The 27,134-nt window shown below is 49.2% G+C and overlaps 1 protein-coding gene across 1 annotated transcript; it reads left to right on the top strand.

Moving 5' to 3' along the window:
- Window positions 1-210: 210 nt before the first annotated feature.
- Window positions 211-27,066, top strand: RRP36 (ribosomal RNA processing 36). Its single transcript, XM_073339877.1, has 8 exons — window positions 211-342; window positions 2,258-2,748; window positions 10,066-10,204; window positions 15,573-15,639; window positions 18,470-18,574; window positions 18,712-18,786; window positions 19,689-19,806; window positions 26,692-27,066. The coding sequence occupies exons 2-8, from the start codon at window positions 2,289-2,291 to the stop codon at window positions 26,829-26,831; spliced, it is 1,104 nt and encodes a 367-aa protein (XP_073195978.1). The 5' UTR covers window positions 211-342; window positions 2,258-2,288; the 3' UTR covers window positions 26,832-27,066.
- The last annotated feature ends 68 nt before the right edge of the window (window positions 27,067-27,134 follow it).

Genomic DNA, 27,134 nt, shown 5'->3' with positions numbered 1-27,134 from the left:
GGCCTGAGTGTGGCTGTGTGTGCGCGGGGGGGGGGGGGAGGGGAGGGGAGGGCGGGAAAGGACGTGCCTGAGGGGGCCGCCACGGTGGGGGGGGGCACACAACGGGCCTCGCAACACGCGCCGCTCCCTCGCGCCTCTCCCGCCCACGCGTCGCGCCCCGCACGCGCACGCGCACCTGCCCGACGCCAGGCTCCCTGCCCGCGCATGCGCGAAGCCGTCTCGCTCGCCGCCCTCTGTGACGCCACGCCGGGGCCGGTTGCCTGGAGGCGAGGCGGGGCCTGGTCCGGCCGCGTGGAGCCTAGCTAGCGTGCGGAGGCGCCGGGCGTTCGGGAGCCTCCTGGGGTGAGTTTGGGCCGGGGTTACTGTCCCCGAGAGCGAGCGCCCTCCCCACCCCCGCCCGGTGGTCGGGGCGCTCGTGCCGGGCCCTGAGCGCGCTCCGGGAGCGGGAGCCGTTCGGTGCCGCAGCAGAGCCCCGGCCGGTCGGGCTCCTCCCGCACGCCACGGGCCGGCCCCTGCAGCGTGCTCGGGGCCTGTCCCGAGCCGGCGGGAGGGCGGCTGCTGGTCGGCTGGCCGGCCGCGGCCCTTGATGGGCGGCCGCGTCGCCGCCACCGAGCTGCGGGCGGTCCGCAGTGCGCCTTCCGCTCGTCCTCGGCGGCCGCCGGAGCCGCTGCGGGGGCATCCCCCAAGGGCCGCGTGCGGGGCGGCCGATCAGCGGCACTGTCTGGCAGAGAGGCAAGGGGGCGTGGGGGGCGGTGTTATTTGTCATGTAAGCTGGTCCGGTAAAAGATGCGATCTCACCTTGCTTCTGTAATGCCCTGGGAACAGCAGGGCAACAACAACAGCACTGTGACGAGCGTAATTAGTTGGGGGGAAAAGCCAGCATGGTTTTTGCAAAAGGAAATCACGCCTCACCAGCCTCCTAGAATTCTTTGAGGGGGTCAACAGGCACGTGGACAAGGGGGAATCCAGGGGATATAGTGTCCTTAGATTTTTCAGAAAGCCTTTGACGAAGTCCCTCACCAAAGGCTCTGAAGCAAAGTCAGCTGTCATAGGATAAGAGGGAAGGTCCTCTCATGGATCAGTAACTGCTTAAAAGATAGGAAACAAAGGGTAGGAATAAACGGTCAGTTTTCAGAATGGAGAGAGGTAAATAGTGGTGTCCCCCAGGGGTCTGTACTGGGACCAGTCCTATTCAACATGTTCATAAATGATCTGGAAAAAGGGGTAAACAGTGAGGTGGCAAAATTTGCAGATCATACAAAACTACTCAAGATAATTAAGCCCCAGGCAGACTGCGAAGAGCTACAACAGGATCTCGCAAAACTGGGTGACAGGGCAACAAAATGGCAGATGAAATTCAATGTTGATAAATGCAAAGTAATGTGCATTGGAAAACATAATCTCAAATATATATTATCTAAGTTAGCAGTTACCTCTCAAGAAAGAGATCTTGGAGTCACTGTGGATAGGTCTCTGAAAACATCCATTCAGTGTGCAGCAGCAGTCAAAAAAGCAAACAGCATGTTGTGCATCATTAAGAAAGGAATAGATAAGACAGAAAATATCGTATTGCCTCTATATAAATCCATGGTACACCCACATCTTAAATACTGCGTGCAGAAGTGGTTGCCCCATCTCAAAAAAGCTCTATTGGAATTGGAAAAGGTTCAGAAAAGGGCAACAAAAATGATTAAGGGTATAGAACGGTTTCCGTATGAGGAGAGATTAATAAAACTGTGACTTTTCATCTTAGAAAAGAGACGACTAAGGGGGGATATGATTGAAGTCTATAAAATCATGACTGGTGTGGAGAAAGTAAATGGGGAAGTGTTATTTACTCCTCATAACACAAACTAGGGGTCACCAAATGAAATTAATTAGCAGCAGATTTAAAACAAAAGGAAGTATTTCTTCACACAATGCACAGTCAACCTGTGGAACTCTTTGCCAGAGGATGTTGTGAAGGCCAAGACTTAACAGGGTTCAAAAAAGAACTGATAAGTTCATGGAGGATAGGTCTCCATCAATGGCTATTAGCCAGGATGGGTAGGGATGGTGTCCCTAGCCTCTGTTTGCGAGACGCTGGGATTGGGCAACGGGGGATTGATCACTTGAGGATTCCCTGTTCTGTTCATTCCTTCTGGGGCACATGGCATTGGCTGCTGTTGGAAGACAGGATGCTGGGCTAGATGGATCTTTGGTCTTACCCAGTAGGGCTGCTCTTATGTTTTTTTGTAAAACTGATTGTTTATTGCAGTTGGAGGCTGTGTGGAAGCAGTGAAAGCCTCATGATGTGGCCACGCCAGGACAGGCCTGGGAACAGCCCCAGAAAGAATGTTTCCTCCTTTGGAAAAGGAGTGTCTCGGGGGATGCAAGGCAAAAGGAAAGCACCAGCCATAGAGACTGTGGAAGAAAGCACTCAAGACACCATCCTTGATGCTAAGCTTGTCACTGCTCAGAAGCAACTACTGGAGAGTTCAAGTAGCATAGCGGGCATTTCTGGAGAGTGCAATCATGACACTAAAAAGCCTCGGCTTCTGCAAGGAGAGAGTGCCACTGACCAAGGAGCTGTCAGTGAGGACTCTGAGGACAGTGATAGCGATTACAGTGATCTAGAGGACTTCTCAGGGGATGATGATGATGACAAGACAGGTAGCAGAACCTCTGGCAGCAGTGATGAAGAGCCACGTGCTGGAGGAAAAGACAGCTCAAAATGCAAAACTGCCCCAGAGAGTGATACGAAGAGAGGTAAACACTGATAATGGGAAGTGTTTAATAAACTGTGTTTCAGTGTGACCCATCAGCGGTTCTGAGATCTTCTTTCCATGCTGACTCCTGCTTTTCTCTTTGACGTGCTCCTATCTCACAAGTACAGCTACAATGGTTCAGGGCACTCATACAGCTATATTTTTGTTGGCATAATTTCATGTTAGCCTGTTGCCGCTTTGCACCTTGCCAGGTACATGCGTTTCATGCTGCCTCACCAACTGGTGCCTGGGTAGAGGATGTGGATGTGTTTTCAGTTGCTGTATGGTATATTGAGATGTCCTTGGGAACAGAGACCTGGGAAATAGGATGACTGGCTAATCCAATTGCACAGAGCTGGTCAGACCAGCCTGTCTACAGTAGACACTTCTTGTTACAACCCAGTTATAGCCTGACAGGCACGTTACAACCCAGCTCCCCAGCATGGTCAAACTGTGGAGTAAACTGTTACAACCTGGTTATAAACTTGGTAAAAATCTGTAGAATGGATAAACCATTAGGCTGGATACCAGGACCTATGTCCTAATGGTGTAGAATCTTTAAGGATGTAGCCTAAGGGAAACATTGGAAACCTTATTATCTGAGTCACTTAAAACTGGACAAAACCTTGGAGAGTCTTTTGTAGAGAATCTTGCCACATTGACCTGAGGATGGATTGGAGCTTAAATAATAAGCAGTTTGATAGTCGTGTGCAATGTGTGAGCTCCTAATTCACTATTTGTCTTTCCTCCCCACCTACACCAACCTCATGAGTTGAATTTGGGATGGGGGGATGGCTTATGATTTTATCTGAGCTCTTTAGATAGAGCTCAGATAAATCTGTAGAATGAAACACCCAAAGATTTCTGCATTTATTTAATTGCCATGTGCGGTCAGTTTGTCAGGGACATGGGACAGTAGCTGACGTTCTGCCACCATGTGCCTGAGAACCATAGTTGATGTCTGTGAAGTCTTCCAGTGTGGATTAGCTAATGAACTGTGAAAACTAGGATGGTTCCAAAGGATTGGGGTGGTGTATGCAAATATGATCTCAGCCTTCAAAAAGGCTCCTGGCAAATGCCACCCATATATCTAATTTAAGTCTTGAGTGAAATAATGGAACAAATAGTAAAGGAAAATAACCTGTAAAACGTGGGTCAGTGGTGTCAAACAGAGAGCCCCCATGATGTACTTGGGGCTGCATGGTATATTTAGATTGTGAAGAATAAGTTTTAATTAAAAAAACAAAAGAAAGCTTGGAGCCTGCTCAGTTTTGATAATAACCTTCCAAATGTGAATCCAGGGATAAGCAGATGCAATTTTGTCTTCCTGAGCCTGAAACAGTAGCTTTGTGATTTGTGAACATCTCTGTTGCCCATTTATTTAATTGGCGTGTTAACACTAAAGCTTGACAATAGGCCTCTATAAGGTCTGCTCTAGGAATTATTTTGGGGGAGTTCTATGGCTTGCGTTATACAGGAGATCAGACTGTATGATCCTGATGGTCCCTTCTGGCCTTGGAATCTATGAACCTAGGAAATGTCAGCATTAACTGTTCTGTTACTGATCATTTTAGTAGATGCAGTGAAGAGAATAGGAGGGGAGCAAAGCCAGTGGGGTTGTGGAATTGTGAAGAATTGTGCTGCAGGGAAGAAGATGTAGAAGGCAGAAGGGACATAAAGAGGAATTAGAAAGGAAGGTGGGGAGGGTGGGAGTGTTGGTACTAAAGATGAACATATTTTCTTCTGCGTGATGCTGAATGCAACAAGAACCAAACAGACAACAAATATAGATAGCTAAGTTTACTTTTGACAAAAGGCAAATTCTACTCTTCATGTCTGCACCAAGTTCTGCATCTTGGCAGGGAGTCACTAGATGACCATTGTGGTCCCTTCTAGCCCTAAGATTCTATGAAGTTCCCATTGACATCAGCAGAATTCTCACTGTGAATTGAGGGTAGTATTTAGTCTTGAATGTATACCCCTGCCAACAAGTAAAAATGGAATTAGCCTTTCTCACAGAATGCTTGACACCCCTGATTCAGGGTATCATAGAGCTGTGAGCAAGAAGCAGCATGGAGGATTTATAAAGAAAAAATAATACCTGACAGACTTTTTTTTATTTACTAAATTAGTGGGCAGTAGGAATGATACAGATGTGATATCTGATATTTGTATTCAGAACCAAATTTTCTAAAGCAGCTGCTTAAATTTGCATCTGAGTTACTGCCATGTATCTGAGTGTCTGCCTGAATGCACAATTATAGGATTTGCATCCTCATGAAATCAAACCCCCGAAAATGACATTGGATAAGGCCCGACGCTATTGCATGGATTAAAAGCTAGCTGATTCACCACAAACCAAGCTTAATTGTACATAGTAACATACTGAGTTAGGGAGGTGTTTAATGAGTTCTGCAGGGACAGGTGTTAGGTTTTATTAAACATGTTTATTAATGAATCTGAAGGAGGGAATGGAGAGCACATAAATGAAATTCAGATGATATTGAACTAGGAGGTGGTATGAACATAGTGAAGATAAATAATAGAGAGGGCTCTAGAGAGATTAAAAGGTGGCCAAAAGAAAAGGGATGTGAACACACAGATGTTCAGTGCAAGGTAGAAACCTGGAAAGCAGTGATGTCAAGATATTTAGGGGTGTCAGTGAACAGCAAGTAGCCAAAATCAGAATGACCACTTCATCTCTCACCTTCCAGCTGAAATGTAAAATACACTTCTTCCACCTAACCTCCCAAAACCAGATCTACTGAAATACAACAAATACTGAAAACACCTTCTTGGCTGGGAGTGGGTGGGGGAGAGGCAGATTGTCAGGTGTCCTAGAATTTGTAAGGCAGTGAGATGATAGAAGAACTGGTGTAATAGAACTGTAATGATGGTTAGATATGAGAAGTAACGGCTTAAAAAGGCTTTGTGGTGCTTGAGTGCACAGAACACAATGGGAGTTTATGAACTTATATAGAGTTATGGTCACTCCTAAGGAGAATGGCCATACTGGGTGAGACCAGTGACCATCTAGCCCAGTATCCTGTCTTCTGACAGTGGTCGGTGGGAGTGAACAGAACAGGGAAAATATATCGAGTGATCCATATAGTGTCATCCAGTCCCAGCTTTTAGAAGTCAGAGATTTAGGGATACCTGGAGCATGGGATTGTATCCCTGACCATCTTGGCTAATAGCCACTAATGGACCTACCCTCCAGGAATGTGTCTAATTCTTTTTTAAAAACCCAGTTATACCCTGCTAGGAGTCCCAGAACCTTCACCTTTCCCAGCAACTGGATCTGTGTGTTGTAGTTGGCGTCTAACTTGGGTATTGCTCTTGGATAATGAGGCCATTCCTTTGAGGACAAATTGCTAAGGGACATAGCGAAAAACAATTCAAGGTGGTGATTGTCACAGAACAGCTGCAGATGGTGGAGCGCTGCTTTTGGGCACAAGGAACAAGCACTAACTGGTGAGATTGCATCGTAATGCAGGATTGGGATGACAAGCAGTGGCTACAAAACCTTTGGATGCAAAAGGCCACATTCCTGCATCTGGTTGCCGTGGTTGCCCCAACCATCCAGTGCAGTAACATCAGAATGAAAGCTAAACTGACAGCTGAGAAGCAAGTGGTGATCACATTCTGGAAGCTTCCAATGCCAGGTTGCTTACTGGTCAGGAGGAAATCATTTTGGAGTTTGAAACCCACAGTGCGGGCCAGAGTCTTGCAAGTATGTAGGGCCATGAATCATTTCCTGCTATGCAGGACAGTGACTCTGGACAATGGACAGGATGTAGTGGATGGCTTTGTAGAAAGGGGGTTCCCAAATTGCAGTAGGATGAAAGACGGCATGCTCATTCCTATTTTGGCCCCAGCCCTCCTTTCCATAGAGTACATCAACAGAAAGGCCTGCTTTCCTGTGGTTATGCAAATGTTGGTGGATCACTAGAGATGCTTCACCAATATCCATGTGGGCTGGTCGGGGAAGGTACATGCCCCTGACATCTTTTAAGAACACGGGATTGTTCAGAAAGTTACAAGCAGCGGGATTCTTTCCCAACCATCAGGCTACTATTGACAATATGGAAATACCAGTAGTGATTTTGTGGTTCCCAGCCTACCACTTACTCCCCGGCTCAGAAGCCGTACACTGGCCACCTCAGCAGCACCAAAGAAAGATTCAGCTACTGGCTGAGCAGATGCAGAATGACTGATAAATGTGCTTTCGGTAGATTGAAAGGACACTGGCATTTGTTTATTCACTAGATTGGACTTCAGCGAGAGAAAAAAATGCGAAGGTTATAGCTGCCTGTTGTGTCCTGCATAATATCTGTGGTGCAGAGGCGGAGAAGCTGCCAGCAGGGTGAAGGGCTGAGGTGGAGCAGCTGTCTAAGTTTGAACAGCCGGATACAAGTGCTGTTGTGAGAGCTCAGTGTGGAAGTGTGTGGTTGAGGGAGGCTTTGAAAGATCATTTTAACCGTCAGCCATATTAGTGTTCTGGACTGGACTGTTCTGTGGGCCTGAAGCTTTGGGTGCTGCTAGGAATTGTGTAGTACTTGGTGTCCATGTGTAACTGTGACGCTGTGTGTACTGAAGCTATGAATTAAGAGGTGCTTGTCATACATTTTATAAATGACTGCTGATTTATAAGTATGGTGTGCTTTAAATACCATTGTGCATCCAGTGATGTGTGTTGTGAACTAATAAAGATAATTTTATTTAAAAAAACAGAAATGTATTGAGTGGCATAATCAGGGCAGGAAAACCTGTGCAAAAAACCAGGCAATGCAGTATAAACTTTAAACATAAATTAACAGAATGGGACTGTGAAATTGGAAAGGTAGCAAACATTTCTATCTGTTTCAGTGCACAAACGTAGTTCATTGTGGCTACTGATTCACCTGCCATGGTTCTCTCAGGTCAGTGCATGAGAATCTGTGTTTTTGCTTGCAGCCTCCTGGCATGGAGTGGCAGTGGTATGGTGCGGCCCATGAAGCCACGTGGAATGCTGGGGGGAGCATGCAGGGAACTGCTAGCATGGAGTTCTTTAAGGACTGCAAAGGGCTGGGAGTCTGGCAGGTTTGGACAAGTAGGTTGGACAGGATCTGCAACAATTGTTTTCTGTCTGAGAAGACCCATTATGTCCTGGTGCATTTCCCACTCCCACTGCACGGCTCTACTGCGTGGTATGTTATAACTGGGAAATTACACTGTTTATAGCCTCTGAGGAGAAAGCAAAGCAGGAGGTCTGACTTCCTGGGGAACTCCTGTGCAACCTGGAAAACCTCTGGTTAGGTGGGGAAGGGAGGTGGGTCTCTGCTGAAGGGAAGTGACTGCTGAGGGGCTGAGAGCCTGGAGTGGATGCCCTTGCAGGATTATGACAGAGAAATACATGTGCAGTTGCCCTGAACTTTGACTAGGTAAAGAAATTCTACTTCAATAAAAAGAACAAGAGTACTTGTGGCACCTTAAAGACTAACAAATTTATTTGTGCATAAGCTTTTGTGGGCGACAGCCCACTTCATCGGATGCATAGAATGGAACATATAGTAAGAAGATATTTATACATACAGAGAACATGAAACAATGGGTGTTACCATATACACTATAACGAGAGTGATCAATTAAGATGAGCTATTACCAGCAGGAGAGAAGAAGAAGAAGGGAAAAAAAACCTTTTGTAGTGATAAGATAAACTTCAATAAAGACACTTAAAGTAATTGAATCTTCTGTGTCAGGGCGTCCTCTGTTAATGGGGTCAGGCAGGAATTTGCATGCAGTTGACCAGCTTTGTTAGGTTTTTTTTGTTTCTGAAGCAGAAGGTGGTTGCCAAGGGCAGGATAACTGACGTGATGGACCAATGGTCTGATCGAATGTGACAATCTGGGCATGGAATATATTGTTTGGGCTGCATGTTCAGAGGCTTCGTGTCATGCGCAGGGAGGTGATTGCACTGGCCAGATCACATCAGGAATATTGTTCGTTCCAGACACTTAATATCATGAAGAATTCAAGGGGCTGTATATGTCTAGTACTACTAAGGGGAGGGTAAATGTCTTGACTATTTTAAAGGTGTAAACAGGAGGAAGAGGAACTGTTTTGGGGGTGTAACTAGAGGTAATGGGCTAACAGTCATACCATCTATTGAAATTCAACATATCTGTCTGAAAGTTTTACATGCTGTGGTTGCAAGTAACATGTAAAATCACTGCCACTGAAGGATACTAGAGAGAGATTTGTGTTTTTTCTTGGTTTTGTTTTCATACTGTGTGCATTTACGTGCAGTCTAGTCATTTTTGAAGTTTCCCTTGTTTGTGTGGGTCTCTTATACAGCAGCTGGGGGAAGAGAGAGAAACATGTTATAAGATAGAAAATGTGTTCGTAAAAACACACTGAATGGGTATCTGGTAGGGGTAGGACCTGAAATCATGACTCTTTTTTTTTTTTTTTTTTTTTAAATAAACCAGAGTTCGTGTTATATCCCTAGAAGAAAGGGGACATTAGGGCTAAGTATCAGGAGAACACGTCTCAGTGCGGTGTGTTAGCCTCTGGAATATTGTGAGGCTACGTCACCTGGGACACTTAAACCTATAGCAGAAGTCATCCTAGAAAATGAGCAATAGGGAGCGTGGTCTTGATATGGGGGTGACTGGGTGGTGTCTGGTGGGCTGTGATAGATAGGAGGTCAGACTAGGTGATGTATTGGTCTTTTCTGGCCTTAAACTCTATGACTCTGAGATGAAATGAACTTGACAGCTTTTCCCTAACCCTTCTGAGCAATCTTTGGATGCAAAGGTGAATAATTTCCTGTGTAAAAAGACTCCAGAGCAGTGTGAGAAATGAGCTGCGTGTAACCCTGCAAGGAGGGAACTAGGATTTGGGGAGTCTCACTGCAGCCAGGGTCAGGATGGGGTGGTTGACACGTCAGAGGCTGGCAATGCAGTTAATACGGAGCCCACTGGAAGAGAGTCTGAATGCCTCTTGTGTGCTTTGATGACCAGGTGAAAACCTTGGAGTGGCCTCCTGGGCCCTCTGATGATCTGGCAGGGAGAAGCTAAGGAGGGGGTCTTCACAGTCTCTGCACTGGGAGGGAATGGTAATGCTTCATGGGGCAGCTGTGAGGGAGAAACCAAGGAATACAGTCTGACTTGCTGGCTGTCCCTGTGCTCGGGGGGGAAGTGTTTTGTGAGTGGAGGCACCTCAGCTGCCCCCGTATCCCTTTTACGGGGGGATTCCAGCACATTGGGTGTAAACGCAGAAGTGTGTGTCTGGCAATTGAGAGATTGAGAGTCCCTTTTTGTTTTCTCTTTCCCAGAACTATCCTTACTGTCTTTCGAGGAACTTCTGCAGCTGCGGAGCAGTGTTGGAACCAAAGCATATCGGCAGATGACTAGTGGGAAGAAGCCAGTGAACCATACAAAACCTAGGACAAAGCAACGGCCCAGCAAACAGGGGTAAAGATGTTCCAGAGCCCTTTCTCTGCAGACAGAAGTGTATGTATGTGCTGCCTCATCTAGTGCAAGCATGATGAGCGCCCCTCAGAGCGTCTTCTGTGCCAGGCGGGTAGATCAGACCCTCTAGCATGGCACACAACAGAGATCCTTTGTCATAATGTTTCCTTTGGGAATGGTCCATCCCTTTGCCGCTTGCCATCCATGACTTTGAATTTCCAAAGTGCCACTAAGCAAAAGCGTTTAGGATAGCTCTTAGTTCATAACCAACACTTCCTGCTGAGACGCTCCTCCTGCCTTCATCTTTGCTATAATTACTGCAGGTGCTTTGCAACCCCTCAGATTGAGAGATGCTTTTAACACTTCCCACACACACCTTTTGTTGTCTCTTCTGAGCTGTCCATAGTTCTCTTTAAATCTTAACTTAGTCCCTCTGGTCACTGAACCATTCTCCTTATGGTTTTCTGAACTCCTTCCAGCTTGCCAATATCTTTCTGGTAATGAGGTGCCCACAGCTGAGCACATTATTCCAACTACAGTTAGAGCTATCTAAAGAGGGGCTATCCCTCCTGCTCTGTGGCCAGATGTAGCCGAAAATTGCTTTTTCCTCTCTGCAGCCTCTCACAGCTGCATTTTTTCCAAGTTGAATTTCCTCTTGTTAATTTCTGTCCATATTTGTCAGCACTTGTATTCACAGTTCCGCCCAGTTGAATATATTCTGGGGTGTCATCAATATGATGATTAATGGAGATATGAAATAAGACAAGACCTACACAGATTGCTACAGTCCCTCACCAGACATCTCGCCCCAGCTTTATACATTGCCATGTGTCATTACCCTTTATTCGTGGTCCTGAAGCCAATTTTCAGTCCGCGTAAGTGTCATTTCCAAGATGATTCAAACAGACTGCCTCCCCGCTCTGTTTTATCAGCATTCTTTCATCTAGTTCTAAACCTCAGATGAAAAGGTCTCTTCCCACTTACAGGGATGGTGAGAATATTTTGTATTTCTGTTTTGCCTTCTACCTGAGGATCTTGGAGCTTTAAAGACAATCCAGTACCCCTCATAAAACATCTGTGCCTCTGCTATTATGGGGTATTTATCGCTAGTTATTGCTAACTCTCGAAAGCCTTTTGAGGAATGCTTCATACAAAAGCCCCCAGGCTGCTAAAGTCCCTTGGTATGTTTGTTTTGAAAGGAACCTTCCTAAGGTTCCCTAAGGTGTTGCCAGGGAAATCCATCAGAGGTCTGTTGATTTCAGTGGAGCACTGTACAATGAAGTGTTGCGCGCTTGTTCAAAGGGCAGCAGCCCCTGCCAAATTACCTGTCACGGAAATACAAAGAAATGCACTGAGCAGGGCTTGAAAAATGTGTAGTAGAGAGAAAGGGTGGGATCTCCAGGGAGCTGCTGGGGCAACACCATGGTGAGGAGCCCAGCTGCTGGATGTGGGGATAGTTAGCTGGTGCTCCTAGTAGGGTACTGTCATGGGACTGTGCGTGCGGGCTTCCTCTCTTGTATTGCCTATGGCTAGGGAATGTCTGAATTTGATAGATGCCAGATGGGGGATGTCCTTCTCTCTTCCAGCAGGGAGATCATTTACTCTGTCCTCTCCCTCCCCCCCCCACATGCCTGTAAGCCTCCTGTCTGTCCAGGGCTGCAGGGACTCCTACTCTTTTCTTCTTGCATCCCCCATTATTTGCATCCTCTCTTCTTGTGAATACTCCAAATCCTGCCTCTGCTTTTTGAGAGAAAGTACTGTCTGAGCTGCAGCAAAGCAAAATTGACCTGACTTGTTAGTTTCACTGCTGAATGTTGTCATGTTTGGATTTCAGGAAAGCATTTGATGCAGTGTCTCAAAATCTGACCTTACTGTGGCATGCAACGATTGTTTACACTCTTTCCAATTTCTGTCAAAGGATAATGGTACATGTCAATGTATGAATTGAGGGGAGGTGTCCAGTGAGAGATGCTGCAGGGATTGGGAAATGTCCAGTCTAATTTACAAACATCTTCAGAGAGACTAAACAGCACTCATGTCGCTTGCTGATGTTACTGAATTGGGGAGAACCTCAAATACCAGTGAGGACAGAAGTGATACAGAAGGAGCAAACGTGACTTGAAAAACTACAGTAACTCCTCACTTAACATTGTAGTTATGTTCCTGAAAAATGTGACTTTAAGTGAAACCATGTTAAGCGAATCCAGTTTCCTCATAAGAATTAATGTAAATAGGGGGGTTAGGTTCCAGGGAATTTTTTTTTGCCAGACAAAAAGCATTATATACATTTTAAACCATTTTAAACAAGCAATTTAATGCTACAATCATCATTGCTGAGTATGAAGCTTGGTTGAGGTGGTGGAGTCAGAGGGTGGATTGTCCGGCTGCTCCTCTTGCTGAGCTTTCTGAACTCGAAAAAACACATCTAGAGATTGTTGTTTTGCTTTCCTTTTTTTTTCTTGGTAAATTTTTTTATAGCAAGTCAAGCATTGGCCTGCTAAACCCAGGGTTGTGAGTTCAATCCTTGAGGGGGCCATTTAGGGTCTGGGGAAAAAATTGGGAATTGGTCCTGCTTTGAGCAGGGGGTTGGACTAGATGACCTCCTGAGGTCCCTTCCAACCCTGATATTCTATGATATTAGATGATCAACTCCCCTAATCACTTTGGAGCTGCATTCCCTCTCAGGATCGTCATCACTCAGGATTTGCAAGCCAGCTTCAATCATTTGTTGGGAGGTGCCCCTGCCTTACCCTACACAGGCACAGCCCACTGGCACTGGAGATGAGGCAGGCAAGGAGGCTGAAGGTGCTGTAGGCTAGAAGCACGTTGGGCAGCAGCAGTGGCAGCTTCCCCTACTCTGCAAGCACCAGGGGCGGAGGGCTCAACCCTCAGCCCGCCCACTCCACCCCTTCCCCCAAGCCCCCATCCTTGACCCACCTCTTCTCCCCCCCACCTCATCCCCCTGTACTTCGCAGGCTCCTTCCCCCTCCCTTTTGCCCAGGGCAATCAGCTGGTTTGTGGTGTTCAGGAGACGGGAAGGAGGGGGAACCTGCCTGCTGAGTCCTAGCTCCTCTCCTGACTCCTAAAGACTGCAAGCCAGCTGATTGCAGCCGGCAGGAGGCAGTGGGATGGAGGGGGCGGGGGAAGGCGCTGATCTGCGGGGTCTGGGCGGGCAGGAGGTGCTGTGGGGAGTGGGGGGGAGGCGTAGGGAGGCTGCCAGCTGTGGAGAAAGCAGGCAGCCACACAACGTAATAGTGGAGCATTGCACAACTTTAAACGAGCATGTTCCCTAATTGATCAGAAACGTAACAATGTTAACCGGGAACACTTTAAGTGAGGAGTTACTGTATCAGAAAACATCAAAATGTGATTGATTTTGGAAAAGATAATCCAAAATCCCTGGTAAGCAGTAATGAGGAAAATGTGTTGGGGTGATAGTGCATGGCTAATGAGACATGACCGTTTAACATGGTATGGCAGCAAAATCAGCCACTGTGGTTTTGGACTGCATACGCAAAGGTGAGTAGCAGGGAAAATAAAAGAATGGCCATAGTGGGTCCTTGCAGCCCAGTATCCTGTGATCTGGCATAGGTGCCAGGTGTTTCAGAGGGAATGAACAGAATAAGGCAATTTATTGGGTGATCCGCCCCTGGCAGTTTCTGGCAGTCAGAGATTTATAGATACCTAGAGCATGTGGTTGCATCTCTGACCATCTTGGCTAATAGCTATTGATGAAGCTGTCCTCCATGAATATATCTAATTCTTTTTTGAATCCAGTTATACTGGGTGGGAGGCAGTGGTCCTCTCTACAGTTCTGGTGGCATTTAGAATATCTAATACAGTTCTAGGCACTTCATTACCAGAAAGATGGGAATTTAGAGGAAAGCAATAGAAATGGTGAGAGTCTGGAGGAATGTATTTATGAACACTGGTTATAGCAGCTGTGTGTGCTTAAATTAATATCTGGTCAATTAAGGCTAAGGGAGCGGGGGACCACAAGTCTACAAATATTTTTATAAATGCTCAGACAAAAAGGGACCATTATTATAATCTAGTCTGACGTGTATAGCACAGGCCAGAGAACCTCACCCAATGATTCTTGTATCAGGGCCATAACTTATGATTGAGCTAGAGCATGTTGTTTTAGAAAGACATTTGGTCTTGTTTTAAAGACTTCAAGTGATGGAGATTCTATCACATCTCTTAGTAAGTTGTTCCAGTGGTAGCTTACCCTCCCTGTTAAAAATGCACCTTATTTCTAGTCTGGATTTATCTAGCTACAGTCTTGAGCTACTGGATCTTGTTCTGCCTTTGTCTGCTAGGTTAAAAAACCCTATACTATCAACTCTTCTTTCCATATAGGTTCTTGCAGATTGTGATCAAGTCACCTCTTAGCTAAATAGATTGAGCTCCTTTAGTTTCTAACTATAGGGCAGGTTTTCCAGACTTTGATGCATCCTTGTGGCTTTTTTCTGAACCCTCTCTGATTTAACATCCTTTTTAAGGTGTGGACTCCAGAACTGGACACAGTATCCAATAACAGTCTCATCAATGGTAATACTACCACTCCCTGCTTCTACTCTGTATTCCCCTGTTTTCCATCCAAGGATTGTGATAGCACTTTTAGCCACGGCATCGCACAGGGAGTTCGTGTTCAGTTTCCACCATGGCTCCTAAATCCTTTTCAGAGTCTCTTTCCAGGATACAGACCTTCATCCTGGAAGTATGACATACTCCCATGGTTCCTAAATGTCTGACCTTGCATTTGGCTGTATTAAAAAGGCATGATCTAGTGAGCCCAGCTGTCCAAGCCTTCCAGATGGCTTTGTAGAACTGACCTATCTGTCTCTATTTACTACTCCACCGATTTGTCTGTTATCTGCGAACTTTACCAGCAGTGATTTTTGTAATTATCTTCATTGATAAATATTGAATAGTATTGGGCCGAGAACACCAGGAAGGGAGAGGGATTATTTAATGTGTGTACAGGTATAATGGGATGAAATTAAGCAAAGGAGACTGTCAGGTGATTGAATAATAAATTATTCCGCATTGTTCCTCGGGAAGCTATAAAAACTCCATTACTTAAGAAATATTTTAAAACTAGCCTGGACAAAGCTCTGGAAAACGTAGTGTGGGGAGTTCTCCTGCCCTGGCTCACAGGATGGTGGTCTCAAGGCATGTGTCTGTGAGAGGTACGGGTGGTGAATGGACTGCACAGAGCAGACCTCCCCACTTTTTGGTGATTGTTCTGGGTGGCTGGAGAAGCAGTGGTCTTTCTGTGTGCTGAGTGGTAGCAAACTGTCAGCAGTCAGAGTCTGACCTGGCCAGTCCTGTCTCCTCCTTTCTCTAACATATGTTTTTCTCTCAGGCCATTGGAGATTTCTGCCAAGAAACCGGTCCCCTTTCTACGACAAGTGGTCTCTGTTAAAAAGATGGTAAGTGCAGGTTCCCAGGTTCCCAGGTTAGCAGTCGGTTCCTTTGGAGGCTGATGAGGAACACAAGATGCGTGTGGCAGAGACCGTATAAATGGACTGTTGAAGGGAATGAGACCCAGATGGCAGTCTGGGGGAAAGGTATGGACCCTCAGATTTTTGAGGCAGTCAAGGAGCAGGCTGTGAGGAGCGACCCTGTGTGAATACAGAAGAGTTTGGTGCTGCCAGTGGATATATGGTGGAAATGGTGCTGCTCCAGCTAGTCCTAGATTTATAGATTCCAAGGCCAGAAGGGACCACTGATCATCTAATCTGACCTCATGCACTAGGCCATAGGATTGCCCTGGATGAATTCCTGTTTGAACTAGAGCTGGTCATTTGGAAAAACATCCAATCGTGATTTTAAAATTGCCAGTGATGGAGACTCTGACTGACTGACAGGTCTCAAAATATAATTGAGAGCAGGGAATCGAGTGGCTGTGTTTCTAGTGGGGTCCCACAGGGATTGATTCTTGGCCCTAGGCTATTTAAAATCTTTATTAATGACCTGGAAGAAAACATAAAGTCACCACTGATAAAGTTTGCAGACGACACAGAAATTGGGGCAGTTGTAAATAATGAAGAGGACGGGTCACTGATTCAGAGTGATCTGGATTGCTTGGTAAACTGGGCACAAGCAAACTATGCATTTTAATGTGGCTAACTTATACATCTAGGAACACAGAACATAGGGCATACTTAGAGGATCCCCATCCTCTATCCTGGGAAGCTGTGACTCTGAAAAAGATGTGGGGATCTTGGTGGGTAATCAGCTGAACGTGAGCTCCCTGTGTGATGCAGTGACCAAAAGGACTAAAGGGATCCTGGGTTGCACAAATGGGAATTTTGAGTGGAACCAGAGGTAATTTTATCTCTGTGTTTGGCACTGGTGTGACCGCTTTTGGAATACTGTGTTCAGTTCTGGTGCCCCCAGTTCAGTAAGGATGTTGACAAATTGAAGAGGGGTCAGAGAAGAGCCACAAGAATGATTAGAAAACATGCCTTATAGTGATAGGCTCCAGGAGCTCAATCTATTTCATTTAACAAAGAGAAGCTTTATCCTTTAAACATTCTCGTGGCTGTTCTCTGACCCCTCTCCAGTTTATCAACATTCTTCTTGAACTGTGGGCACCAGAACTGGACACGGGATTCCAGCAGTGGTTGCACCAGTGCCAAACACAGAGGTAAAATAAACTGTCTGCTCCTACTCAGATTCTCCTGTTTATACATCCCAGGATTGTGTTAGCCCCTTTGACCACAATGTTGCACTGGGAGCTCAGAGTTTAAGGCCAGAAGGGATCACCAAATCATCTCATCTGATCTCCTGTCTATCACAGGCCTCCTACACTGTGAAACACACCCATGCTAAACCCAACAACTGAAATTGGACCAAAGTGTTACAGCCCACAGGAGACTAGACTATTAGGTGCCGCAGGCAGAGAACAGGAGGGTCTGAGGTACCCCAGTGCCTGAAGCCCCCGTAATGGTAGGAAAATGGTAAGTAAGATACACCCGGATAGTCCTAGCAAGTGACCCACACCCTACACTGCAGAGACAGGTGAAAACCCCGAAGGTCACTGTCAATCTGTGCTGGGGGGAAATTCCTTCCTGACCACAGGTATAGCGATCAGTTAGACCCTGAGGATATGAGCAAGAACCAACCAGCCAAGCAACTGAGAGAGAGAATGCTTGGAGCCACCTCAGAGCACTAGCTCATTGCATCCTGTGTCCCATCTCCAGCTGTGGTCTTCTCTGATGCTGCAGTGGAAGGAGACAAAAAGACTGAAAAAAAGTGAGAGTAGAGAAAAATCTCTTTCTGCCCGCTGCAGGTGACCAGCTGAAGCCCTGAAGCATGGGATTTTAGGAGAATCAGAACGGACCCCCAGGGCTGCCAAGCCTCTCCCCCACCCCCCAACAATCACAAGCAACCCCCTTATACAATCACACTCCTAAATTTGTCTCGCTCTCTTAAATCTAACTAAGTAGTTTGCCCTATCAGTTCTTATTGGGATGCTGTTCCGGAACCTCACTCTACTGATGGTTCGAAATCTAATTTCTAGCCTGAACTTGTTCATGACTAGTTTATCCCCATTTGTGCGTGTGCCAATACGTTTTTTAGCTTAAATAGCTCTTCACTTCCCTGATGTATTTATAGAGGGTAATCCTATCCCTTGTCTCCTTTCGCAAGACAGGCCCTTCATTCCCGATCATCCTAGTAGCTCTTCTCCTCACCTGCCGCAGTTTGAATTCATCTTTCTTGAATGTGGGTGACCAGAATTCCAAATGAGGTCTGACCAATGCCTTGTACTATGGCATTAATACTTCTCTATCTCTATATGGGAAATGCCTCACCTGATTCATCCTAGGATTGCGTTTGCCACAGCTGATTATCTGTCCATGACCCCCAACTCATTTTCAGAGTCACTACTTTAGAGGCCCCCATCCTGTAGGTATGGCCTGCATTCTTTGTTGCTAGATGTATGACTTTACATTTGGCCATATTAAAATATACGTTGTTTGCTTGTTCCCAGCTTATAAAGTGATCCAGATTGCTTTGTAACAGTGATCTGCCGTCTTCATTATTTACCACTTCCCTAATTTTTGTATCTGCAAACTTTATCATTGATTTTTGTTTTCTTCCAGATTATTGATGAAAATGTTAAATAGTGTGCGACAAGAGCCCTAGATACAGGAGATAGGACTAGGCTGAGTTAGGGAGAACAACCAAGCAGCATTCAGGCATTAGTTCTGCTCTTGGCTCTAATCCCCCCTCTTCCCCCTCCATTCTATGCAGGTGCAGAGAGACCCCCGCTTTGATGACCTGTCTGGGGAGTACAATCCAGAAATATTTGAGAAGACATACAGTTTCCTGAACGGTCTCAAGAAGAGGGAAAAAGAGGTGACACTGTCCTTTGCTCATGTTGGGTCAGAAAAGCCTGCTTCAGTGAGGCATCTTCTGCAGGGCCCCATCATGCTGGCCTCAGAGGGAAAAAATGACATGCAGTGGGACTCACTGAGTATTGCTCTCTCCTGTAGATAGTTCAGAAGCAGTTGAAGAAAAGCCAGAATGTGGAGCAGCGGGAGAAACTGCAGCAGCTCCTAAAGCGCATGGTGAGTTAGTGTCTTGGGTACCAGCTTCAGCTCACTGCTCCCATGGGAGGGAGACAGCTGAGACTGGCCAACATGTAAGACTCCAGTGTGGCTAATGAGACAGGAGGTCTGCCCTGAGCATGGTCTAGACCAGGGATCTCAAACTCAAATGATCACAAAGGCCACGTGAGGACTAGTGCATTGGCCTGAGGGCTGCATCACTGACACGCCCCCCACCTTACTGCCCCCAATCCACCCCTTCCATGAGGCCCCACCCCTGCCCTGCCTCTTCCCATCCCTTCCCTGCCCCCATTCCAACCCCTTCCCCAAAGTCCCCACCCCAACTCTGCCCCCAGGGAGGGGTGTGGGATGCGGCAGGGGGCTTAGGGCAGGGAGTTTGGGTGCAGGAGGGGTGCAGGCTCCGGCCCGGCGCCACTTACCTAGAGCGGCTCCCGGGTGGCAGCAGCACGCATTGGGGCCAGGGCAGGCTCCCTGCCTGCCCTGGCCCTGGCCCTGCTCTGCTCTGCTCTGGGAAGCAGCCAGAACCACATCCCTGCTGCTCCTGGGGGAGGGGGGGCACAGGGCTGCGTGTGCTCTTTTTGCCGCTCCTCCAGGTACCTCCCCCAAAGCTCCCATTGGCTGCGGTTCCCCGTTCCCGGCCAATGGGAGCTGTGGGGGGCAGTGCCTGGAAGAAATGCACGGAGCCCTCTGCACACCCCCGCCCCCGGGGTGTGGTGCTGGAAGCAGCGCAGGGCTCACAGTGCCAGAGGGGGCAATCTCGGCCACCCCTGGCCCAGAGGTAGGTGGGGCGGGAGGCAGCGTGGCACTGAGCTTGGCGGGCCGCAGGAAATAGCCCCATGGGCCTTGTGTTTCAGACCCCTGGCCTAGACGGTCCATGACATGTTCCTGTTTTTGCTTCCCAGACACAGCAGGAGGAGGCTCAGAAGGAACGGCAGAGGCAGAGAGAGAAGGAGCTGGCCTTGAAGAGAGCACTGAGGGAGCAGGCCCAGCTAGGAAGGAAGCCCTTCTATCTAAAGAAATGTAAGTTTAGGATGATGCTGCTCTGTTTATACCAGGAAATGGACCTGTTGCTGACAGTTTGCTATTAGTGTGTGGTCCCTGCACCTATAATGAGCAGATTGAAATACCTCATTCAATAAATAGCCATCACACCAGATCCCCCAACACTGGTGGGGGCAATAGCGTAGGTGGGGCAAATCTGTCAGCAGCTAGAACAAGCGTTCTCCTTCGAGTGATTGCTCATGTCCAGTCAACTTCGGTGTGTGTGTTCACCACATGCACCGGTGCTGGAAGTTTTTCCCTCAGCAGTATCCGAAGAGGACTGGCGCCGTTGGCCCCCTCCACCCTCCATTCCTTCTTGCTGCCAGTGACGGTGTATGGAACTGCTGCTGCTTCAGCTAGCGCTGTTGCTTCTCGTTTGTTCAAACCCAATTACCTTTTGTATATTATTGTATATAATTTCTCTCTAGTTTTAGTTTCCCTATTTGTTAGAGACTTAGTAGGTCCCGAACGGGGCATGCCCTGGTCCCCACGCTTTAAGCCCTGTGATTGCTGTAAAAGGCCCATGCCCCATTCGCAATCCACATAACAGTTGTTTACGGTGCTTGGGCAAAGGTCACATTAGTGATACATGCAGAATCTGTAAGTCCTTCGAGCCTAGGACGAAGAAGGAACTTGACATTCACTTGAAAACGTTCCTTGTGGAGTCTGCCCTTATCCTAATGCCGGAGCAGCGCTCCGATTTGGCCTCAAGCACCGAGACCTCAGTGCTTAGCGCCCTGCCAGTACTGTCTGCGAGTCGGCACCGGTCCTCTTCCATGGCTCCAGCCAAGAAGCCTAGGAAGACGGGGCGACAAAGGTCTCCAGCTCCCCACAAGGGAAAGGACAAGTCTGGGGTGGACCAAGGCCCTGTCTTGGGCACCTCTTCACCCCCTTGGGGATCCTGGACCCCAGCTCTGGTTGAGCAGTGTAGCCCAGCCTGCTCCCCTCCGGCTACCCCAGACTGCGAAAGGTCCTCGTCAGCTCCAGGTGCTGTCCATGCCGGAGGCCCTGCAAGCAGTGCAAGAGATGATGTTTCTCCCAGTGCCACCCATTCCGGCCCCTGCAGGGTCCCAGGGTAAACCCGTGTTGGGACCACCACAGTTTCCACCTTTCCAGCTGTGCTCCCCATCGCAGGGAATGTCCCGCCAACGGTCACCCTCTCGCAGCCGACATGCTTCTGGCTGCAATAGGTAGAAGCTTTGCAGTCCCATCCGGACCTCGGCCAAGGGCAGAGAGGCTCGAGGCACGGCTCGTGTAATCTCTGTGGCACCGGTACTGCTCCAGGGACAGGTCAAGAGACTGACGGTACCGTTCTCCGGACCATCACCGATCCCTCAGGGGAGTATCACCGCATGCGGCTGCATCTTTGACGCCACGCCCGCTCTAGTTCCCAGTCCCACTCCACATCCCAGTCCCACTCATCAAGCGTGAGGTGTAGATTGCCGATCACCGAGGCACCAATCCAGGCAGTTGCTGAGGTCAGCCAGATCCAACTCCTGGAGGAGCAGCCGTTACCGATGAGGACAGAATCACCACTCAGCACAGTCTTGGTCAGAGGGGAGTGACTGCTTGGGCTCTAGTTTGGTTTCAGAGTGAGGTTCCCTAGCTGCGGGACAAGCTCCGATACCTATGGTGCAGACTACATCTATGGCACCCAGCCAGCCCCATGGCCTCAGACTCCCATGGCTGGCACAGTGGTACTCTTGGGGGTTCACTCAGCCCTCGGTATCCGGAGCTTCAGAGAGACCAGCTACCTCCCTCCTGCCTCCCTTCAGTTCAAGAGGCCTCGGCTGCAGACACACCACAGGCACAGGAGGAAGTGAGTGAGCAAGCCGTCGGACCACCTCTGATTGGACCCCTTGGTACTGGCTTCCTCTTCCTTGTCACCAGATGAGGCTATAGTGGGGGCCCCCTCCACCAGTTCCCCAGGATGATGCTAAGGCGCATCAGGAGCTGTTAGAGGGTTGCCACCAACCTGGGCCTCCAGGCAGAGGCATTAGAGGAGCCCACAGACTCACTCTTTGATGTTCTCTGCCCTGCAGCCCCACCCAGGGTAGCTTTGCCCCTACATGAGGAGGTCGCGGAAATTAGCAAACCCCCTCCTCCTTGCCTCTGATCCCCAAGAGGGCGGAGTGCAAGTACTTTCTGCTATCCAAGGTTCACGAGTACCTTTATTTCCACCCTGCTCCCAATTCTCTAGTGGTAGAGGGTGTCAACCACAGGGAGAGACTGGATCAACCGGGGGCTATCCCCAAGAATAAAGACTCAAGGAGACTAGAATTGTTTGGGCGTAAAGTTTATTCGTCCTCCAGTCTACATTTGTGGGTGGCCAACCATCAGGCCCTCCTAGGCCGCTATGATTTTAATATGTGGCAGGCCATGACCAAGTTCGAGAGTGCCCTTCCTGAGGCTTCTAGGAAGGCGTTCTGGACGATCTTGGATGAAGGCTTGGTAGCAGCCAGAGCAGCTCTCCAGGCAGCATTGGATGCTGCGGACACCGGCGCCCATACCATGGCATTGGCCATCTTGTTGCGCAGGGCTTCTTGGCTGCTCCTCTCTGGTCTTTCCTTGGAGGCTCAGCAGTCAATGCAAGATCTCCCTTTCCACGGGCACGCCCTGTTCGCAGAACAGACGGACATTAAACTCCAGGGCCTGAAAGATTCCCGCACGACCCTAAGAACACTGGGCCTGTACGTTCCTGGCCCTCCCACAAGCGATTTAAGCCGCAGCAGCCTCAGAGCCAGGGGAGCCACCCTCGTGAGGTAGCCCCTGGATCTTTTGTGGGGGGGCTCAAGAGGCGCCCTGGCCACCAACCCCAGTCTACATCCCAGGCGGGCTCGACCTGCAGTAAGCAGATGGGCAGGCACCCATTTTGAGGGTACACCTGAGAGCGACCTACCAGACTGTTCTCTGGATCCTTCCTTCCGTTTGCCAACCGCCTTTCTTCTTTCCTCCCTGTGTGGGCATCTATAACATCAGAACAATGGGTCCTCAATTCAGTGGCGCAGGGTTACACCCTTCAGTTACTTTCTACCCCCTTCCCGCCACTCTCCCCGTCCCTCTTCAGGGACCCCTCTCATGAGAGTCTTCTCGTGCAGGAGCTAGAGGGTCTACTACAGCTGGGTGCGGTGGAGGTAGTTCCTGTGGAGTACAAGAACAGGGGGTTCTATTCCCGTTATTTTTTAATCGCCAAGGGCGGTCTGCGGCCCATATGAGACCTGCGGGGCTTGAACCACTACTTGGCGAAAATGAATTTCCGCATGGTCTCCCTGGCCTCCATCGTCCCCTCCCTGGATCCGGGAGATTGTTACGCCGCCCTCGATCTGAAAGATGTGTACTTTCACATCGCCATCTTTGAGAGAGACAGACGCTTCCTCCGCTTCACGGTAGGTCTGTTTGGCCTAGCAACAGCACCGTGGGTATTTACCAAGTGCACGTCGGTGGTGGCAGCTTATCTCAGATGTCGGGGTATCCAGATCTATCCGTACCTCAACGACTGGCTCATCAAGGGCATCTCCAGGTCCAAGGAGACGTTACGGTGCTGCTGGCCACGTGCAGTCGCCTCAGCCTATTGGTGAACAACAGAAAATCCACGTTAGTTCCAGTACAGAGAATGGAGTTCATCGGAGTGGTGCTCGACTCAACCTCTGCCACAGCGTTCCTGCCACTGGAGAAGTTCAGGGCAATAGCCGACCTCATCGCAGAAGTCGCCACGTTTCCCCTGACTATAGCCAGGGTTTGTCTGCGCCTCCTAGGTCACATGGCAGCGTGCACATGTGTCTTGTGCAATGCCAGGCTCTGGATGCAACCCCTGCAGCAATGGCTGGCGAATGTCTATTCCCAGTCCAGGCACCATCTGGAAAAGGTCGTCACCATTCCCGCAACGATACTCACCTCACTCCAATGGTGGTCTGACCCTGGGAATGTCCTGGAAGGAATCCCCTTCGATAGCACTCCCCACTTGGTCGAGTTTGTCTCGGATGCCTCAGATCTCAGTTGGGGGGTGCACCTCGTGGTCCCCAGAAGAGATGATGTTACACACAAACGTCAAAGAGCTCAGGGCGGTCTGCAGGGCATGCGTGGTCTTCCTTCCTCACCTGTCGGGCAGAGTGGTCAGAGTCCTCACGGACAACACAGCCTTGATGGTCTATATCAACAGACGGGGGAGCTCAGTCCTCGGCCCTGTGCTAACAGGCACTCCGTCTTTGGGACTTCTTCATCGACCACAGACTCCATCAAATGGTGTGTCACCTCCCAGGGGTCAAGAACACGTTAGTGGATCACCTAAGCAGGGACTTCTCCTCTCAACACAAGTGGGCACTCCACCCAGAGGTAGCCTGCGCGATCTTCCAGAGGTGGGGAATCTCCCAAAGTGGATCTGTTCACCACCAGGCAGAACAGGAAGTGCCACCGTTTCTGCTCCAGATGGGGTCTGGGCAAGGGCTTCCTCTCCGATGCCTTCCTCCTGTCCTGGGCGAGAAGCCTGATGTGTGTGTTCTCCCTGATCCCGCTCGTCAGCAGGGTCTTGGCGAAAGTCAAGAGAGACAGGACCCAAGTTGTTATGATTGCACTAGCGTGGCCGCACCAACATTGGTTCGGCACACTGTTGAGCTTGGAAGTGGTCCCACCGTGGCTTCTGCCGGACTGAGAAGACCTGCTGTCACAGGACCAAGGTCGCCTCTTGCACCCCAACCACAAGTCCCTCCACTTCATGGTGTGGATGCTGCATGGCTGAACCCTGAGGAAAGGGCCTGTTCAGAAGGGGTACAGGAGGTCGTCCTCGAGAGTAGAAAGCCCTCGACTAGACAGTTACCTGGCAAAGTGGACAAGGTTCTCCCACTGGGCAGCTGAACGGGGCATTTCCCCCTCGCATTCTTCGATGCAGTCGATCTTAGACTACCTGTTTCACTTGAGGAATCAGGGCCTGGCACACTTCTCTGTCAGGGTGCATCTGGCAGCCATCTCTGCCTTTTATCTGCCTGTCCAGGGGCAGACGGTGTTCTCCCATGACATGACAGTCAGAGGTCTCGAGAGACTTTTTCCTCAAGTTTGGTCCCCGGCCCCTCAGTGGGATCTCAACTTGGTTCTGTCCAGGCTCACCGGCCCGCCCTTTGAGTTCTTGAACTCATGCTCCCTGTCTCACCTATCGTGGAAGGTCACTCTCCTGGTGGCAGTGCTGTCAGCGAGGGGAGTCTCGAGGCTGCAAGTCCTGACCTCAGAACCGCAGTACACAGTCTTTTATAAGGGCAAGGTCCAGCTCTGGCCCCACCCGGCTTTCCTTCCCAAGGTGGTGCCTACTTTTCCAATATGAGCCAGGACATCTTCCTTCCGGTATTCTGCCCTAAGCCCCATGAGACGAGTGAAGAGAGGCGCCTCCACGCTTTCAACATAAGTGTCCTGGCTTTCTACTGAGATCGGACAAAGCCTTTCCGTAAGTCGACTCGACTTTTCATCTCTACAGCTGATAGGGTGAAGGGCCTCCCCATGTCCATGCAGAGGTTTTCTAACTGGATTACCTCTTGCATAAGGGCTTGTTACGAGCTAGCAGGAGCCCCGCTGCCACTGATTGTCAGAGCTCACTCAACGAGAGCACAGGCATCCTCAGCGACCTTCCTGGCACGCTTCCCGATCAAGGACATCTGTCGAGCCGCTACATCCTTGGTGCACATGTTCACGGCCCACTACGCCATCACTCAGCCAGGGACGGCGGTGGGTTCGGCAGAGCTGTGTTGCAATGTACATGTCCGTGAACCCCTCCCCTGCCTCCATGGGTGCTGCTTGGAGTCACCTAAGTTGAATGGACGTGAGCAATCACTCGAAGAAGAAAAGACAGTTACCTCTTCCATAACTGGTGTTCTTAGAGATGTGTTGCTCATGTCCATTCCACAACCTGCCCTCCTTCCCCACTGTTGGAGTTTCTGGCAAGAAGGAACTGAGGGTGGAGGGGGGCCAGCAGCGCCCTATAAGCCGTGGCATATGTGCGCTGCTCCAGGGGGCGCCAGAGCCGGTCTCCTATGGATACTGCTGAGAGAAAAACTTCCAGCACCGGTGCATGTGGAAAGCATGCCCACAGCTAAGTTGAATGGACATGAGCAACACATCTCAAAGAACCCCAGTTACAGAAAAAGATAACTGTCTTTTGGCCTTCCCTAGCACTCCCCTTGTGCTAAGCATGTTAGACAGGGGAAGACCAATGGGTGAACCCTTCCAAAGTGACCGAGACACTTAAGAGCCTGAACCTCATTCCAAGTCAGTGGGGCATAAGGTGCTTTTAAAAATGTTATTCACAGTTCCTGAACCAGAGGCCTGAGAGAGGAAGGCAGAGCTCATAGATGAGGCCCTTGACTGGGATTCAGGAGGCCTGGCTCAGCTCCCTGCTCTGTCACTGACTGCATGTGCTTCTTCATGTCGCTGTGCCTCAATTCCCCACCTGTCCCATGGGGCTAGTAGTCATCTATTCAGATGGCGAGCTCTTTGGGGCAGGGCCTGTCTTTGTTTGTGTATGTACAGTGCCTGGCACAGTGGGGCCCTGGTGTCAGCTGGGGCATCTGGGCATAATTGTAGTATTACTAAGAACAGTGTAAGCCCAAGCGGGTGGGAGGAGAGTGGTGGCCAAGTGGGGGTAGCACCTTGCTGCTGGATTTTGCATGTGTCCAGCACTGTTGTGTATAGATGGAGTGGCAGGCGGACCATGGGCTGCCTGGAAGAAGCATGTTGTCACAAGGGAGGTGGAAGACGAGAGGGTGGAGCCATTGGCCAGGGTTAGGGAATGGGCTGCAGGCGGATAGGGCAGAGCAGAAGCAGGTCCTGAGAGGGTTGTGCTGGTTTGGAGTATAAACCTCCTTGTTCTTTGGCATTGCACAGCTGAGAAGTGGAAATTGGAGCTGGCTGAGAAGTACAAAGCGCTGAAGGGGAGCGGGAAACTGGAGAGCTTCCTAAGCAAGAAGCGGAAGAGGAACGCCATTAAGGACAAGCGCAGACTGCCCTTCCGGAAGGACATGTGACTTCTGGTGGGTGGGGCCAGCAACCAGCTCTTTGAGTGGTGGATATCTGATGGTGGGATTTTAGCCACTTCCGATGGGGAGCTGGGCCTTGGATTGTGGCCACAGCCAGCAGCCCCACTTCCTGACTGGCTCAAGTCTGTCCTGCATCTCTTTAGCATCGGAACCAAGGACCTTGTCCATCCATCTAGACAGTCAGAGTCTGAGCAAAATAAAATTCTGACCCATTCCTGTACAAGGCCACCTCGAATCTTCCATAAGGGTCAAACCTTATCTATAATTCTGTGTCCGTACATCAGGGGAGTC

The sequence above is a fragment of the Lepidochelys kempii genome, chromosome 3 (assembly GCF_965140265.1).
Source record: "Lepidochelys kempii isolate rLepKem1 chromosome 3, rLepKem1.hap2, whole genome shotgun sequence".
Classification (NCBI taxonomy): Eukaryota; Metazoa; Chordata; order Testudines; family Cheloniidae; genus Lepidochelys; species Lepidochelys kempii.
The sequence above is the reverse complement of the archived record's forward strand: the minus strand, read 5'-3'. Positions and strand labels throughout refer to the sequence as shown.

What these genes read in the sequence shown, in the direction of transcription:
- RRP36 (XM_073339877.1), top strand. Translation starts at nt 2,289, where the DNA reads ATGATGTGGCCACGCCAGGACAGGCCTGGGAACAGCCCCAGAAAGAAT. An exon ending in CAACGGCCCAGCAAACAGGG is followed by an intron (nt 10,205 to 15,572) that starts GTAAAGATGTTC and finishes TTTTTCTCTCAG; the next exon opens with GCCATTGGAGATTTCTGCCA. An exon ending in TCAAGAAGAGGGAAAAAGAG is followed by an intron (nt 18,575 to 18,711) that starts GTGACACTGTCC and finishes TCTCTCCTGTAG; the next exon opens with ATAGTTCAGAAGCAGTTGAA.